The following is a 17,107-nucleotide window of genomic DNA, read 5'->3' as shown; positions in this document are numbered from 1 at the left end:
TAAAAATTTCTAATACTTCTTTTATGTCTTTACTATATGTTTCAACTATATTATCTTCTTTTATATAGCCTTCGATATTAGAACTATATTTTATCTCATACCTTAGTCTATTTTTATAAGTTTCAATAATTTCTAAAATCATAAACTTTTGGCTCTTTCTTTAATTTAATTTTCAATATCTTTTAGGTAATTTATTTTTATATATTTTCTCATGATCTCTCTGGCTCTGATATCAATGGGATGGATGCTACTATGAGCGAACAAAAATCTAATAATCTAATATTCTAAAAATTCTTTTATTTTTGTTTTAGTTAATCTATTTGTTTTTAAGTGTATATAAAATTTTAAGGTAAGGTTGAAAACTAATTTTTTGTATGCTTGTGGTGATCTATTTTTTATTGGTCTTCTCATAAATTTTTAAGTAATTCTTCAAAGTCTAGTAATGTCTGAGAATTTATAATATCAACATCTGTTATCATATTTATGTCTGTTTTAAAAGGTATATCGTATTTTAAGATATTTTTCTTCCTTCTTTCTAATTTATCTATGATACCTTGTATATCTTTTATGATTATTGACCTTACAATTCCTTTAGCAAAATTTTCTAATAAGTTTTCTTTGAAACACTTTAATATTTCTTGTGATGCATATAATTGTTCTTGATATCCTATCTTATTAATTTCTTTTTCAAACTTAATTTCTTTTTTATTTTTAACAACCTTTTTTATATTATATGGTCCTCTCTTATATTTGAGTTTTTTCATTTTATAATTATTCATTTAATTCTTTCAAATTTTTAGAAAAATTACTTGTTAATTTTTAAGGACTTAGATAGAAGATTTTTATTATGAAATAGGTTGTTTTAATATTTGGTTAAGGGTATTTTAGGTAGTTCCAAATGTTTGGAAAAGTCAAGGGCCATTTTGGAAAATAGCCTCTCTTATTTGGGTCAATTTCATGTATTTCCCGACAAATGGGCAAGTAGAAAGACATATAAATGGGTTTAAATTAGTCCAAAAGCAGCTGCAATTCCACATCAACTTGTATAATATAATTCAATTTTTTCACATTTTTTTCTTATGGGTTTCATGGAAGTTGATGGGAATTGACTGGAGTCTCCTTTAACTTTAGAAAATCTTACCCAAGTTGAAAAGGAGAGGTCATTTTTTATGATAGGTACTTGAAATTTATCCTGTAACACTGTTTCTATAACTATTAACAATTTTTGTTTATGTTAATTAGTGGGTACTTTTATACATGTCTATAAACTCCCTAATCGTCATCTTAAGTGCTTATTTGATAAAATTCAACAAATTTTATCAACTTTTCAATCGATTAAATTTCAATTATAATCATACATTTCATACGATCCACAATTTTTTTTTATAGATTTTCAAGTACAAATTTCATAAACTTTTATCAAAATTAACTATAAAAGGCTTCGTAAAACCACCCCTAAATGTGATTTTACTTGATCCTCACACTCTACAATTATGTAATTGTCAATTAGATGGTCATTTTATATTTTAACAGACCACTTATGTCTAGAAAGGATATGTGAATTTACATTTTGAAATGAAGGTTGCTTAGGTGGCGGCGTTATTGCATTCGTATTCATGTCATCAATGACGGAGATAGTAGTTTCATGGAAAAAAAAGAATTTCTTCTCTTCTAACATCGCCTTTGTATGTTATACATTGTAATCATACAAGAATTTTTTTTAGAAAATGTGGTTAGGTTGGAGAGGTGCATGACAGGTCGCAAGCATAGTTCATTGGTAATGACAGGTCGTAACCAGCATCCCTCAGCATTCTTGAAGCCATTTTGTAGAACTCAGCTGACTGATTTTCTGATGGCAGAGGAAATTCACCTGGAGTAAACCTGCAAGCATGCAAATATTACCCAAAAATTTAATCAGGGAAACTGTAACATTTTCAAACTCCAGACTAAAGGTTTAGCACTTTCATTGCATCATGTTCTAGCAATTCGATTCTTAGCTTTAGCTGATAAATCACTTACAGTGCTCCAAACTTTGTGCCTTGTTCGACTTGCAAATCATAGACAGAAACATGAGTAGGCTGGATTTGAATAGCGAGCTCCAAACTCTCTTCCCACATATCCGGAGTTTGGTGAGGGAGCGAGGAAATGAGGTCCACGCTCCAATTCTCAAGCCCACACGACTTCACAATATCAACAGCCTCGTGAATCTCCTTAACTCCATGAGCTCCTCCACAAGCTTTCATCAGCTCCTCTTGAAAAGCCTGAACACCCAGAGACACTGTTCACACCCAATCCTGATAATTGCTTCATTTTTGCTCCATCAAACGTGCCAGGGTCCATTTCCATTGATATTTAAGCATTAGCACACAACCCAAATTTCGAACTAAGGGTGTCGAGAACTAAAGTAACAAGCTTCGGAGGAACCAACGAAGGCGTGCCACCACCAAAAAACACAGTTTCAAGGGGTGGGTTAGAATCAGAACTTAAATTGGTAGCTTTCATTTCTCTACAGAGAGTTTCAACATAGTTCAATATACGTGGATCCTCGCAATCATTGTTTGCCGTTCTTGTTGAGGACGGAAACGAAGACGAGGAGGATGAGCCAAGAGCAATGATGGGGAAATCGTAGTAGTGGCGACGTTTTCGGCAAAAGGGGAGGTGAATGTAAGCCGATGTAGGGGGGAGTTTATGTACTACTAATAACGAAGACGGATTGGCTTCAGCATACATTGACACATTTTGTCGAACATTTTGTAGACATGCTTGTGTTAGAGCATTATCATCACAAAGCGCGAGAGCTTTCGGTGTATGTTTGTGGTGGGAATGACTATGAATATGGGAGAAAATGCTGATTTCAGAAGCATATTTAGGACTGCAATCTTTCTGACTATCCGCTTGTATTATGCCGATGACACAAAAACATCGTATTACAGAGTACTCTGTTGTGGCTTTATAATTTAAATTATGTTTTAATAAATAAGAACAATATTAAAAAGAAATAATTATGTTTTAATAAATAAAAAAAAAATTAAAAAAAAATAATTAATCCAACAGAGCCCAAAAAAAAAAAAAAAAAACATTTATGTAATCATCACTTGTCCCGGCGAAGTTTGGTCAGGCGCAGGGAGACTGGAGAGAGATTGGATCCCATAGCTATACTATGTGGAGCACCGGCACCGCCCTGTGTTTCTTCCTTGCAAGAAATGGCAGCTTATCCAAGAATTAATTGTTTCAATGGTCATTGTGTCTTTAATTAATTAAAATGACGAGTTTTTATCACTAAATTTAGGTCCATATCTTCTATTACTCACTGAAATTTAAAATATCAAATTTTGATCACTGAACGTTTGAAAATGTTGTACGTTAATCACTAACATAAATATTGAACTTTGAAAAATGTCAAGTTTACAACGAGTAATGTACAATATTATCTTGCGCACCTCACACTTAACAGGATTCCACTCACCATCCCATCTTTTCACATATTCCCCATCTTGTCCCTACGCTTACAAGAAAGTACACCATAAACCCCACATCTTCCTTCCCCACTTAGTTGCGTCCATGGTATGTACGTATATTTCAATTTTTTATTTAAAGATTCAATAAACCCTTTTGGAATTTTTTGGGTTCTTGATTTTGTTGTAGAGGAAGAAATTGAAGTATTCATATTGGTACTTCTCACGTATTAGGAACCTCAGTCGGATTTTATTTTTTATTTATTTATTTTTTATATGTTGTTGATTTTGTTGTGCAGAAAGTGGAAGAGACTTACATTATGATTAAGCCTGATGGAGTTCAACATGGCCTTGTAAGAAACTCAACAAGAATTCATATAGTTAAAATAGTAGTAAAAAAGTTCAGTTCTTGGTAAATTTAGAGTAGAAGTGCATGCTTTGGAATTTTTTCTGTATTTGTAAGTTGGAGAGAGAATTTCAACGTTTGAGAAAAAGATGATCCCCCAGGAACGAATTCACCGGCGAAATAGAATCAACTTGAATTCAAGGCCGAGGCCCCAATTCTTGACTAGAGAGGACACCAGTGGGAGGCTCGTACTATGGGCTATTAGCTCAAAGGTAAAGCGCGCCTCTAATAATTCGGGTTTATGTTTAAAGGCATGAAACTCTTCCTCCCCAAGAATTGGCAGTGTTTTGTTTTCTTTAGTTATTGGGAAGAAGAGCTTAGATAAAATTTTGTGTTTTCAGTAAATGTCGTGTTGGTTTTGTAATGTATGTTTGGGAAGTTTCAAATGGATTCAATGTGTTAATAAGCTGCCAGAAATAAGAAAACACAAAGCAAACTTACATATTTATATGCATTCTTTATATGGTAGGAACATTAGGTCAATCGGCAGTTGAAGGGAAGGGTCAGCAATATAATTAGGCTCTGTGTAGTCCAACAGGAAGATGAATTGTTATAGTAATTATTGTAAAAAGATTACTCAATTTTAACTGATTCCGTGTCATTTACAAGAAACTTTGCTCAATTTGCTCATCTTAATCTAAGAACTCTTTGAGATGACTAAGTTGTTTATACAACCTAGTTGTGTAGTTCAATAATGATTGTAGGAGCACTATAAGGATCTACAACCTAAGCCGTTCTTCCCCAAACTGATTGATTACATTACATCTGGTCCTCTTTTGTGTATGGTATGTTCTCATTAAACCCTATTCTCCATAAGCAAATAATTAAGTCATATTATTTACCTGTTTTCTGAGAAACAAGTGATTATTTTGTTTCGCAAGGCTTGGGAAGGTGTTGGCATTGTTGCTTCCGCTCGTAAAGTGATTGGTGCAACCAATTCACTTCAAGTTGAGCTGGGAACAATCAGAGGAGATCTTGCTATTCAAACTCAAGGTCATACCATTAAGGATTTAATTATATCGATTCAACATTAATCGGAACTTTAAGGTTAATGCTCATGGTTTTACGCTATTACATAGGCAGGAATGTGGTTCATGGAAGTGACAGTGCAGAGAACAACAAGCGTGAATTAGATATATTTTATGCATAAGCAAGTTTTCGGTCAAGATTTCTAGCGTTGTGAATTCTCTTCATTTACATAACCCCTTCCTAAACTTCACTGTTTAAATGGTTTAAATTGATTCAATGTCAAGCTAGTTACATATATTTTGCAAGGGAGGGTCTGTTGAGTAAATACATCTTTAAATTCGAGCACATGCTATTTACCTTTATCCTTCACAAGCTGTGGATGTTACTTTGAGGTCTTAACCATTCTCTATTCATCCGCATCATGCTAACTTGCATTATTAAGGTCTCACAAATCTAGTACTTATTTCTAACTAGCATGTTAAAGTACACGCTACTGCACAGTACATTTAATGTGCTATAACACGAGTCACAAGTGCTTTGAGGTAAGGTAACAAGTAGTTCTCATACATTTCAAATTTCTTGTGTGTTTGTGATGAAATTTTTGTGATTTTTGTGCATACCAAAGGTCAGGTTTCAGTGTGTAGTGTTAATACATATTTATGTTTCTTTTCTTGCCTTGCAGCTCTCTGGTTCAAGGATGAAGAATTATGTGCATGGACACCAGTTCTAGAGCCATGGTCGAGGGAGTGAAATTTGACTTTTTAGACAATCGTGTTCAAAACTCATTTTTGTAATTTAATCTCAATTCTCATGAGAAAGTAAAAAACAAAAAAAGTTAATTTTGTTCCATGCTCGACCAGCCATATTTTGTAGAACTTGTTTGTCAGAAGAGTGACTCGAGATAATTCATTTCATACAACAGTCGGAAGAGAAATGTAACGATAGTTAAATTTTTGCTATGCTCTCAACTTGTCATTTATTAGAGGTACTTGGTAGTTGTGATCTCAAAAAAAGATGAGTAGAGAAAAATTAATCTGTCAAGTGCTTAGCAGCTGGCCATTGCCAGGACTTGGTGAAACACTGGTAGAAGAAAAAGCACTGTCTGCCAACATATCCACCCCATCAAGTGAGCTTACTGAATTTTGTTGAGAGTTGTTGTATCTCGAAAACATGTAGAGAACAAAAAGGTTTTTAGTCTCTTGTTCTTTAGAGGTGTCTGTAGATTCAGAGCTACTAGAAATTGGCAAAGAATCAGTCGAGGAAAAATCGACATCCATAGTCGTTGTGATGAGGACATCGGACGACGTTTACTTATTTTATTTAAGCTTTATTTATTTTCTTGGACTATTATTTAAATTTGGATTTGTATGAGCTCGGGCCCAAACTCATTAGGGTTGCTTTACTATTTAAATATATTTTGCATTGTAATTTTCAGTTGATGATGAATGAATAATTATTTTGGTGGCTTATGGCGCATCCCTCTCCTTCTCCTATTGATTTCTTCTTCCTCCCCCTCCCTTAATTCCCTATTTTTTCTGAATCTTTCTTCTTTTCTATTATTCATCCTATTGGTACTGCATCAAATTTGATATCAGAGCCTAAACTTGGGTAATCTCTCATCTCCAATCCAAAAATCTCTTCTTATTTCTTTCCTAAGAACTTGTGGAACTGCACAAACAACTAAACTTTTAGCATGAGCAGCCAGGTTATTATTTTTCCAGCTTCTTCATAGTTGTTCCAAAAAAAAAAAAAACTGTTCACAGGCAGAAATTTCAGTTTAGATTTTTTTCTACAATTTCAGTTCACACCCCAGCCACGAAAAAAAAGAAAATCGTGTTACTGTTCACGGGTACTATTCACACTCGAAAATTCATTTTTTTTTTGTATTATCAGCTTCAAAAAAAAAAGTTACTATTCACACCAAAAAAAAAAAATAAAAAAAATCTCGTTTTTTCCCTGCTGCTATTGCTCATAAATAAAAAATAATAATTGTGGTGTTGTTCCACAAATCCCAAACCCTAACATTCAAGCCTACTTAGCCCTTTCAACCCATATATTCCATCTCTATAATCTACTTCATTCATTTTTTTATCAAAACACTTGGGTCATAAGCTAGTGGCCCAAATTACTCCCAAAGCCCACTAAACGCACAGCCCATCTCTCATCATCTATTTAGCCAATTCACTTGTTTTTCAGCCCAATAAACACTAAATCCAACCCACTTATCACAATCGGCCCAACACCATTCAACACATAATCAGTCCCAAATATCCAACCAAACCCGATTATAACCAATCCATTAACATCAAATACCCCACAGTTTCACCCGATTTCTCGCTCACAACCACTCTCTTGCCGCTGCCGCCTCTAATCACTATCACGCCACCACTTCATTATCTATTGTACCCAGGCATCCAGAGCACTACCGCTTCATCGCCATAGGCCACCACCACCAACCCAAGATCATACACTTCCACCACAATTACCACACTCATATATTTTCTCGTCCATCTCAACAATCTAAAAGCCATAGTCACTACACACAGTTTTACGTCCACACCAGAACCAGTACAAGTTACAGTCTACAGGGCTAAAACCATTGGATACAAAGGGAAGAACAGAAGCATAGTTGGGGCTCATAAGTCGGCAATTCAGATCAATCGGCATACAAATAATCAAAACTAAATAATAGGGAGTCCTTGATCTCTATTTAGTATTGGTTTATACTACTACTTCATTTTTAAAATTGCATTAATTAAAATCTTGTGCTGCTGCTAATGTGATAATTTTAGCCTTACACCCCACTTGATCGAAATCATTAATCGAATTGACACCAGTGACTGAATTGACTTCCATTGTTCCCCACTTAAATTGATTGGAGAATTTGACTAGTGTGTTTGACCATTGCTTTGCCATTTTACATGTACCAGCAGTATGAGCTTGTTTTTGATTTAATTAATCCCAATATTTAAAATTAAATAATAAAAAAATTGGTAGAAGTTATTTTTCATTGCTTGCACGTATTGTTCATTGATCTCATCATAGCACATCATTTAGCTAGTATTACATTGCATGTAGTTACGTAGTGGTCATCTTGTCGTCTCTATTTCCAATACATTGACCATGGATCCATCCCAATTTGATGCACTCACTAGACAATTAGCGCAACTTTCCACTAGTCTATCGACTATCCAATCAGATATAACTGCTATTCGTGAGGAGAGAAAGACCCTAGCTGCTAAGTTGAGCAATTTTAAGCGAACCCCTCGTTTGACTGACACTAATTTTGAAGCGTCTCATAATAGACAATATCATCGTGGACAAAGTGATCAAGAATATTTTTGACGCGAACGTAGGAATAGGGATCAGGTTCATGAGCGAGAACAAGGCCATGATCATCATGGTACTCATTCTCTTCCTCGTCGTAAGGAGCGTTTCTTTAGAGACATTGACTTAAATATTCCTACTTTCGATGGTTGCTTAGATCATGAAATCTTTACCCAATGAAACACCCTTACACAAGAGAATCGGCTAGTAACTGAGTACATTACTCAATTTGAGGAATTCCGAGTGAAATGTCATGTCGTTGAGGATGAGGCCCTGGCTTTAAGTAGGTTTATACAAGGTCTACGAAATGCACTTAGGCATGAGCTTTTCTTTCGAGGCATCACTACTCTTGATCAAGCTTACTCTTTAGCTCGGGACTACGAGTTACTTATCAGTACTGCATATAAAAAGCGTGATCACCATTGTTCACCCATTTCATTAGCGTCATCTCATCATAAGTCTATCATAGAGCCTTCCCAGTCTAGTGTTCATTCCCTTTGGAAAAACAAGTGTAAAGGTCGTGATAGCCCAAGGTCTTCTTGTTCATGTAGAAAGCGTATTGACAATCATCCTTCGGTTTCATTGGCTCTACTTCCTCCTGTTAAGTCCCTTCTAGGACCTCCCCCGTCTAATGTTCCTCCAATTTTGGAAAATAAGGGTATAATTTGTGAAACTCCAAAGACTTCTCACTTGCTATGCATTAGCTGTAAGGACTTTGGCCACATCTCTTCTAAATGTCCTAACCGAGCCTTAGTCATAGAAGAATGAAAGAATGCAATAGAAGAGTCGTTAGAAGATCTAGCATATGGCCCTAAACTTGAAGATTTTGATGATTATAGTGAGGACACTTCCTTAAGTGGAATCCCGACCCTTCCCGAGACTTTAGAAACTATACCCCTTGTTTCCGACAACTGTCGATCACATGTTATATTTCATACCCTTACCCAACTCAAAAAGTTTGATGATTTCACTAGTCACCCTTGGAGAATCCAGTCGCTTATTCTTAGCACTAAATCGAAATTCTCCACTACTGACCAACCTCAAACTGATGGTCAAAATTAAATTGCTAACCGAAGTCTTGGCAATTTATTACAGTCTCTAGTCCAGAAAAATCTTGAGAATTGGGACTCGATCCCTCCAACTGTTCACATCGCATATAACAATTCTATGAATCGGTCTCTAGGTCTAAATCCATTTGAAATTGTTCATAGTTATAAGTCTAGGCGACCGTTAGATCTTATTTCCATGTCCTTGCATGCTAGTGTGTCGTTGTCAGCTGAAGCATTTGTATATCATCTTCATGACTTGCATATTGAGATCAATAAACAACATGATGTAAGTAATGCATTATATAAACTTCAAGCTGATTCGCATAAACGATATTTTGAATTTAATATTGGGGATTATGTCATATTGCAAGCTTGTAGTGCTGGTCCTTTAAAAATTTTAAAGCATGTTGGTTCAAATGCACATGTCATTGCCTTTTCATCACATTTTGGCTACCACTTTGCTTTAAATATTGCGGACTTCATTACTTACAAACACCGTATTACTTCCTTTGATGATACATTTCTACCTAACTTTGTGGACCCCCAATTTGACTATATTGATATTTCTACTTTAATACCATCTATCACAACACGCAAAGTTAAAATTGATGTTATTTTAGATGAACATGTTGTATTGATCAATAATGGAAAAATTCAGTACTTCATTGTTTGTTGGGTAGATCGACCTACTTCTTATGCTCCTCATTATGTACAATCATGTGAAAATTTTGAAAATGAGGTGCATGAGTATTGGTTATTTGAAATCCAGTATCAGTACTTGGTTAGAAGGAAAGATCGCCCCCCTTGGTCAGATCATATTCTTGGGAATAAGCTACAGTTTTCAGTACTATCAATTATGAAATTTCATTACTTGGTTCGTCAGAAAGATCATCCGCCGTGACTTGACTTGAAGCATTTGGAGTATCAGATTGACTGCAGCCTATACTATCTATCACTCGACATGGTCGAGTTTTTCTCCCACACCGGGAGAGTTGATGAGGACATCGGACGACGTTTACTTATTTTATTTAAGCTTTATTTATTTTCTTGGACTATTATTTAAATTTGGACTTGTATGGGCTCGGGCCCAGGCTCGCTAGGGTTGCTTTACTATTTAAACCTATTTTGCATTGTAATTTTCAGTTGATGATGAATGAATAATTATTTTGGTGGCTTATGGCGCATCCCTCTCATTCTCCTATTGAATTCTTCTTCCTCCCCCTCCCTTAATTCCCTATTCTTTTTGAATCTTTCTTCTTTTCTATTATTCATCCTATTGGTGCTGCATCACGTTGCCTCCTCAATTTCCAGAGTACAATTTACATCTGTCCCTGTCGAATTCCCCTGGGCTATGCTAGGATTGCGAAGAGAACCTTGTTTAAGCTTCAAAAGTGTAGTTTCTGTGCCAATTGGAAACGAGTTAAATGAGTCTTGACCCCTATTTTTTAAAACTCATTTTCAACTGAATATTTTATCAACTTTCGTTACAAATCATGTGAAAGGAATACTACCATCATATTCTTCAAGTATATGCAAAACTGCATAGTATTTGTCTCTGGTATTTGATATTTCTCAATAGGGTCACTCAGAAGAGTAGCCATAAGAAAAAAAAGAGAATCGCTCTTAGTTTAGTTACTAATTCCTGTAATACTAATAACTTTTCAAACATCCAAACGAAAATTGGGAGTAAACTCCTTCTTTAGAACGATATTAATTCAAAAAGGAATAAAAGCGGCATTTCACCAAAAGAAAAGATCAGAGATGCCTTGTTGACAATGGCCAGTTCCTATACAACAAATCAAAGAAAAAAATTTACCATATATCGAAAGAGAATCATCTTTGATCTTTAAATTAGGTCTTTCTAACTCCAACAGTCCTAAGGAACTGATTGATGATGGCCTCACTCTCCCCAGCATTTTCCCACTCTCTATATCTCTCTAGAAAGTGCGACTAAATAGTATGTACGTTGTCAATAGGGCAATTTTCGAATTTCACGTGCCAAAATGGGACGAAAGTGATGAGAGCGGGAAGTAAAATGAAGGGCCGGATCCACATAATAGAACAAATAGGAATGGTAAATTTACACAGATAACACTAATTGGGCCATAATAAGATTCGACATTCTTAGCTCCCGTTTGGCCCCCATTAAAACTCATCAATTTAATTTAAATTTTTCTCTTTCCTATTTTCAACCATACAATCTTCAATAAAATAATATTACACTAAAATAAAGAACTTTTTATTTTTTTACAAACATCCATTTTTAAAATTAAAAAAAAAAACTATTCCCCCATTATAAATCCAAATAATTGGGGCCAAATTGGGGCTTTAAAACTATTTTAGCATTACCTTAAATTTTTTGGTGGTGCTATATGTCCACGGACATGCAGCATTATTGTAAACTTTTTTTTTTCAGCAGTTTTTCCCCAAGTACATAAAAAATATACATTGTGTGGAATTTGTGAAGAGTCTATCTGTATGATTTATGGGAAAAAAATTATGTATATATAGCATTGTTCTTTTTTGAGTGGGCACTAGCAATTAGCAAACAAGGCTTAAATTCCTTTTTTGAAGGGCAGGGTTGGGGTGAGGTGATCCTACTAATGTAGAATGTGACGTCACTGAATTTCATTAACACAATTGTGCATGTTTAGGACTAAAGTACAATTTTAAGAAAATATTATGATTTTCAAGCCAGGTAATGTTTTTTGGGTTGAAATTAAGTGAACAAATACGTATGGTTTTGATTTTGGAATTTTTACACACTGTTAGGAAATTTTCAGGATTTTAGACCACGTCCCAGCCAGTTCAAGTCAATCTCTTTTCAAGATGTCAAATTATGATTTTTAATGTAGAAAAATTCAAGATTTCAAGTGTGTCATTTTTGTGATATGTATTTCTTGAACATGTTGACTCTGTGAATTGGACTCTTCACGTGACCAACTGCGAGCTATTTCACGTATTCCTTTTTGCACACAATAACGAACGGTCAAGCTATACGATTGGTACCAACTATGGTGGTGGGGGTCGCATACACTCCGACAATCAAGTCAGTTGATGGTGATCGCAGTGTCGAAATGCGCGATGCTAAAAAGGGGGAAGGAGAAAATGCTTTTTCTTGGTTATGGAATGCTTACCTTATTCTTGGTCAAGACCCTTGGTATTATAGGCAAAGGGCACAGCCTCGAATATACTGGTATTTGGAAGCTTCGTACGCGCTTCGGCTAGCCGAGGTGGTGCAGAGGTCGTAACAAAACATATGTGTTTTCTCTCATTTTCACATAATGGTCTAAATTGTAACGTGCTAGGATGATGATGTAAACCTATTTTGATCCTTAAATTTTTATAATCTTGTTCTAGTTTCTCCTAACATTTGCTTGATGTTTGATTACTTGTTATTGTATTGATTGTTCTAGTATTAATTAAAAAATGACATTGAGACTGAGAGATTGTTGGACATTGAAGGGGTTGTCAACGTGAGCAAATATATACTGGAGCTTGATTATAGAAATTAAAGAAGACAGTTACGTGGAGTCAAAATATTAATACTTGTTCACTTCAAATTTTCTCTGAATTTAGTCAGTCTTCATGGCTTTAATTTTAGAATTATGCCATTTGTACACTTTTTCTTTACATCATGATTGACATCATCCATGTTGTCAATAATTGATTGGATGAAAAAACTACTTTATTTTCAAATTGTCCAATGGTGTAATGACACATAGCAAAATATAAAAAATGGTTTGAAATATGGTATACGCCAGGCATGGTTCTTAATTTTATTTGTGACATTTTCAAAAAACTCTCTATGTTAAAAGAGGATATTCTATAATTTAGAGAGAATATTTTTAAGCACTCCAATAAACTTTTTATATTTAACAATTAATTTTACTATAAAAAAATATTTAGTATTTTTTCTCTTTTATTTTCATTAGATTTTCTCTAAATTATTGTATTGTTTTTTCATTGAAAAAATGAAATATTTTGATTGCATTTAATTATAGAGAGTGGATTTGGCTCTAATTTGTATAGCCAAACTCACTATCTAAATTCAAATGTTAATTTGAACAGTCTCTTAAAATATAATTTAAGGACCGACTCTTTAAAATAAAGAACATATTGTGTTTAAGTTGTCTCTTGAAAATGCTCTAAAATAATTAGTTTGTTCAAATGATAATAAAATCTCTGTGTCCCCAAAGCACAAATAGGTCAATCATCATAGAATGCGATACTCCTTATGACTTTACAATTGCTTGTTCATGATTTGTGCGATTGCGATATTGTATATAGCTAGCGAACATCGATGATACTTATATTTTTACAAAATAAATAGTACAAGCTCGAGAAGGGAGCGTGACATGACATCTCGTGCAACGATAACAGATACTAGAGGACTTCAAGCTTGAAAGCCCGAAAGCACACGAAAGACTATGGAAAATCCAGAGTTTAAGTTATTTATTCGAGTAATGCTTAACAAACAGGAAAATAAACAAGGAAAAAAAGATTGATATGGCAGTTCATGATTGAGTATTTTTATGTTTTTTTTTCCAATTTTCAATGAGAATCTACCAAGTATAAATTCTGTTATTGACTCTGGCTATGTAGCATGATGGTACTTATTCATGGATTTGAAGCTTGTCCACATCATCTTCAAGCATGTTCACCCATGCTTCTATGCCATCCCCAGTTTTAGTACTCATTAAAAGTACGACATTCTTGAACGGCATAGTTGTGGTGCAGACCCATAATGGCTCTCCCCAGCCATAATTCACCTGGTAAACAGGAAACCTACACCAACTGCTAAAATTGCATAACTCTATTTCTACCTTGGATGACGGATCATTTAATTTTTTGACACGACTCCAGTTCTCTTCATTTTTCTTTTGTTTAATATAATCGCCATCGATTTTTCTTATCGCACCTCCCAACTTTGTTATTAGATCACCATATCCTAGGTTGCTGGGGTCATCAGCTGTGAATAATGTGAACGCGATGCTCCAACAGTTTCCAAAAGCATGTTCTGGAAGAGGTGGGCTTGTTCTTGATCTTAGGTTAACTGCATGGACAGCACCAAACATCTTTTCTTTTTCAGTTTTTCCTTTTGCCATCTCGATGAAATGCCTCCAAATATAAGCTGACACAGCTTCCACCCAAGTGGGATTCTTCACTAATAGTTCGGATCCAACCGCGGCTGCTTCTTTTAACGCAACGAGCTTATCTTTATCAAAGACAAATCTTTTTGTGACAATCTTTTCGCTTGTCATGGTATCGCTTGGTCTGAAATTATAGGTAGAGAAGTCTTTTGGAGGAAAGAGGGCTGCTAAATCAAAGTTGGGCTGCATAATTTTCGATTCTCCACGGCATGTGGCTGCCCATGCTTCGATGAATGTGACCAAGGACGTGCCGTCTGCTATTTTATGTGACAAACATACGCCTATAACGGTGCCACCACAATCAAAGAAATTGATTTGGACGGCTAGAAGAGCAGCCTCAGCATCAACTACACTGGAGGGTTTCACTGGCAAGTACTGCTGCAGTTTCTGCATATGAGGCTCTTCTATAACATCTGAGACGTTAGCATGAACCCTAGTTTCGATGAGTTCAGCGCCAGCGTCGTTACAATCCACGTAAGAATTTTCGTGAATTCTTCCAGCCAAAGGGTAGAATAAAGTTAAAGCGTTGGATAAAGATTGTTTTAGCAATTGAAATTTGTGGGCATGATCAGTATATTTGCTGCCTAATTCACCAGCTTGATAGAAGAAAATAATAGGCATATAAACTGGTGGTGCGATTTGGTCGAGAAATGAAAGTTTGAGAATTTTAAGATGTGGAGAAGTTGGAGATGATGGTTTAATCATATATTTAGAAATTATCTCTACATTGCCTTCCATATTCTGTTTTCTCTGATTCGTAATGTTTTGTTTCTGAAAATAATAGCATGCTTTATATAGGGAACAAGAGGCAGGTCCAAAAGGGTAAATAGCACAAAAGTCCCTATCTTTCAATGTCATTGTGTAAAATGTCACTTTCTTTCATTTTTTGACATTTTCACCTCTATTTCTATCTTTCATTATGCAGAATGTCATTTTCATCCATTTTTCAATAAAAAGACGATTTTACCATCTTATTCTAATAAAACAAAAAGATATGAAATGAAAAGAGAAAAACTAATTACAACAATAATTCCAAATTAGTCACAAATATATAATTAAAAATCAAAACTAAAAAAAAAAAAAGAACAAAATTATTCATCTTCTTGTTCCAAGCCCCTACGTCTTCGGCAAGCCCAGCTACCAATGCTAGTCTATCCCAAATGAAGATCCCAATTCGAATAATTCTACTTCTACAAAGTTGGTGTACAAAAGTGGAGTGTCAAAGTGTGTTGACAAAATTTGGACTCTTGATTTCAAATGATTTAAAAATATGTTTTTAAAATGATTGGTGTAAATTTGATTTTGTAATCTAACTTTTTAAACCCCCTTTGTCATTGTAGCATAGCTCATCCCATTTCTATTGTCACTACAGTCGACCAAAAAGCTTCCTCCCTGACTAGGGCTATGGCCGCGTCTATTCTCATTTGTTTTAGTTGGCTCCTTGGAGAAATCTTGGCCTTTAATTTTAACGATAACGTCTTAGGAGGGGACGGAGAGGAGGAGATGGAGGATGATGAAGTCATAGCGGTGCCGGCGAAGGTGGTAGAGTTAGCACTACTGTTACTGCTATTCATAGTGATGGGCTTTTGATGAAGAAGCAGATTTTAGAGTTCTTCTTTTTGGCGGTGGATTGGGGAGATTTGAAGAATTTTTTTTAGCTTTTCCATGTTAAAAATGATGGTTATCAATCTATATAAACTCTAGTGAATTCACCAAAAAATGGGGGGATGTTGAAAATAGGGTTTGCGTATATATTATAATTATTAGAAGAGATTGATGAGTTGTCGAGCAAGAGGATTAAAGAAAGAGCCCAGAAATGCCTGCATTGGGTTTGGTGAAAATGAGTGTGAAGACTGTAAGCTTTGGGTTGAAAAGCAAGGAAACAAGACAGAGACAACTTTATCGTTGCATAGATACAGATTTGCAGGCAAATGGATGCTGTTCTTTGATGTGGATGATTTCAATTTCCACGCAATCCCTTGATATTATAAATAATCCATTGTTTAATGTCTGAAGTTAATTTGGAAATGATTGATTGTGTTCTTGTTTGTTGATAAAGAATTTGGAAGAGAATGAAGAGGGATTTTTGCTACGTACAAGGAAGAAGATGAATTTAATTATATATATTTGTGATTAACTTATCAGTTTTTTAAAAATTTAGGACTATTGTTGCAATTAGTTATTTTTCCTTTCATTTCATTTCATTTCATTTTGTTTTATTTGAATATGAGGGTAAAATTGTCTTTTTATTGGAAAATTGATGAAAATGACATTTTACACAATAAAAGGTGGAAATAGGGGTGAAAACGCTAAAAAATGAAATGCAAGGACGTTTTGTACAATAACATTAAAATGTATGAATGTTTTGTACTATTTATCCGATATGAAAACTATGATTTTATGCTCTAATAGAGAATCACATCAACATAATAATTCAAAAGAAAAAGGAAAAAAAATATACATGTCTATTATGCATTAAAAAAAATAGAACACTTAAATTCTTATTTTTAACTTAATCTTTCATTAGTTAACAGTTACCACATATTGTCCTTGATTACGATTCTTGTTTTTATACTCTTCCAACGGACTTTGTGGACAGAATTTGTCATTGGAGACGTGATGTGCTAATTAATATAATGCAAAAAATAAAAATGTGTCAAGGGGAAAAAAAATAAAAAGAAAAGAAAAATTAAAAATTTTATTGCTTTCCTTTTATATTTCTCTTCGTTCTCTTTCTCTCTCCTTTAA

General features: G+C 34.6%; 2 protein-coding genes and 1 pseudogene across 2 annotated transcripts; 1 reads left to right on the top strand and 2 right to left on the bottom strand.

The window, feature by feature from the left end:
• Positions 1-1,669: 1,669 nt before the first annotated feature.
• LOC111396168 lies at positions 1,670-2,997 on the bottom strand (annotated as a pseudogene).
• On the top strand, positions 2,836-5,011 carry LOC111406779 (nucleoside diphosphate kinase 2, chloroplastic-like). The gene is made up of 8 exons (XM_023036158.1): positions 2,836-2,924; positions 3,119-3,237; positions 3,455-3,564; positions 3,755-3,808; positions 3,927-4,073; positions 4,566-4,646; positions 4,743-4,854; positions 4,941-5,011. Exons 1-8 carry the CDS (start codon positions 2,836-2,838, stop codon positions 5,009-5,011), a joined length of 783 nt encoding a protein of 260 aa, XP_022891926.1.
• Positions 5,012-13,822: 8,811 nt separating this feature from the next.
• LOC111406772 (vinorine synthase-like) lies at positions 13,823-15,217 on the bottom strand. Its single transcript, XM_023036152.1, has one exon. The coding sequence runs from the start codon at positions 15,215-15,217 to the stop codon at positions 13,823-13,825; it is 1,395 nt and encodes a 464-aa protein (XP_022891920.1).
• Between the last annotated feature and the right edge of the window lie 1,890 nt (positions 15,218-17,107).

Source organism: Olea europaea, chromosome 1 (genome assembly GCF_002742605.1).
Source record: "Olea europaea var. sylvestris chromosome 1, O_europaea_v1, whole genome shotgun sequence".
NCBI classification, from domain to species: domain Eukaryota; kingdom Viridiplantae; phylum Streptophyta; class Magnoliopsida; order Lamiales; family Oleaceae; genus Olea; species Olea europaea.
Note: the sequence above shows the minus strand (reverse complement) of the source record. Positions and strands in the feature narration are given on the sequence as shown.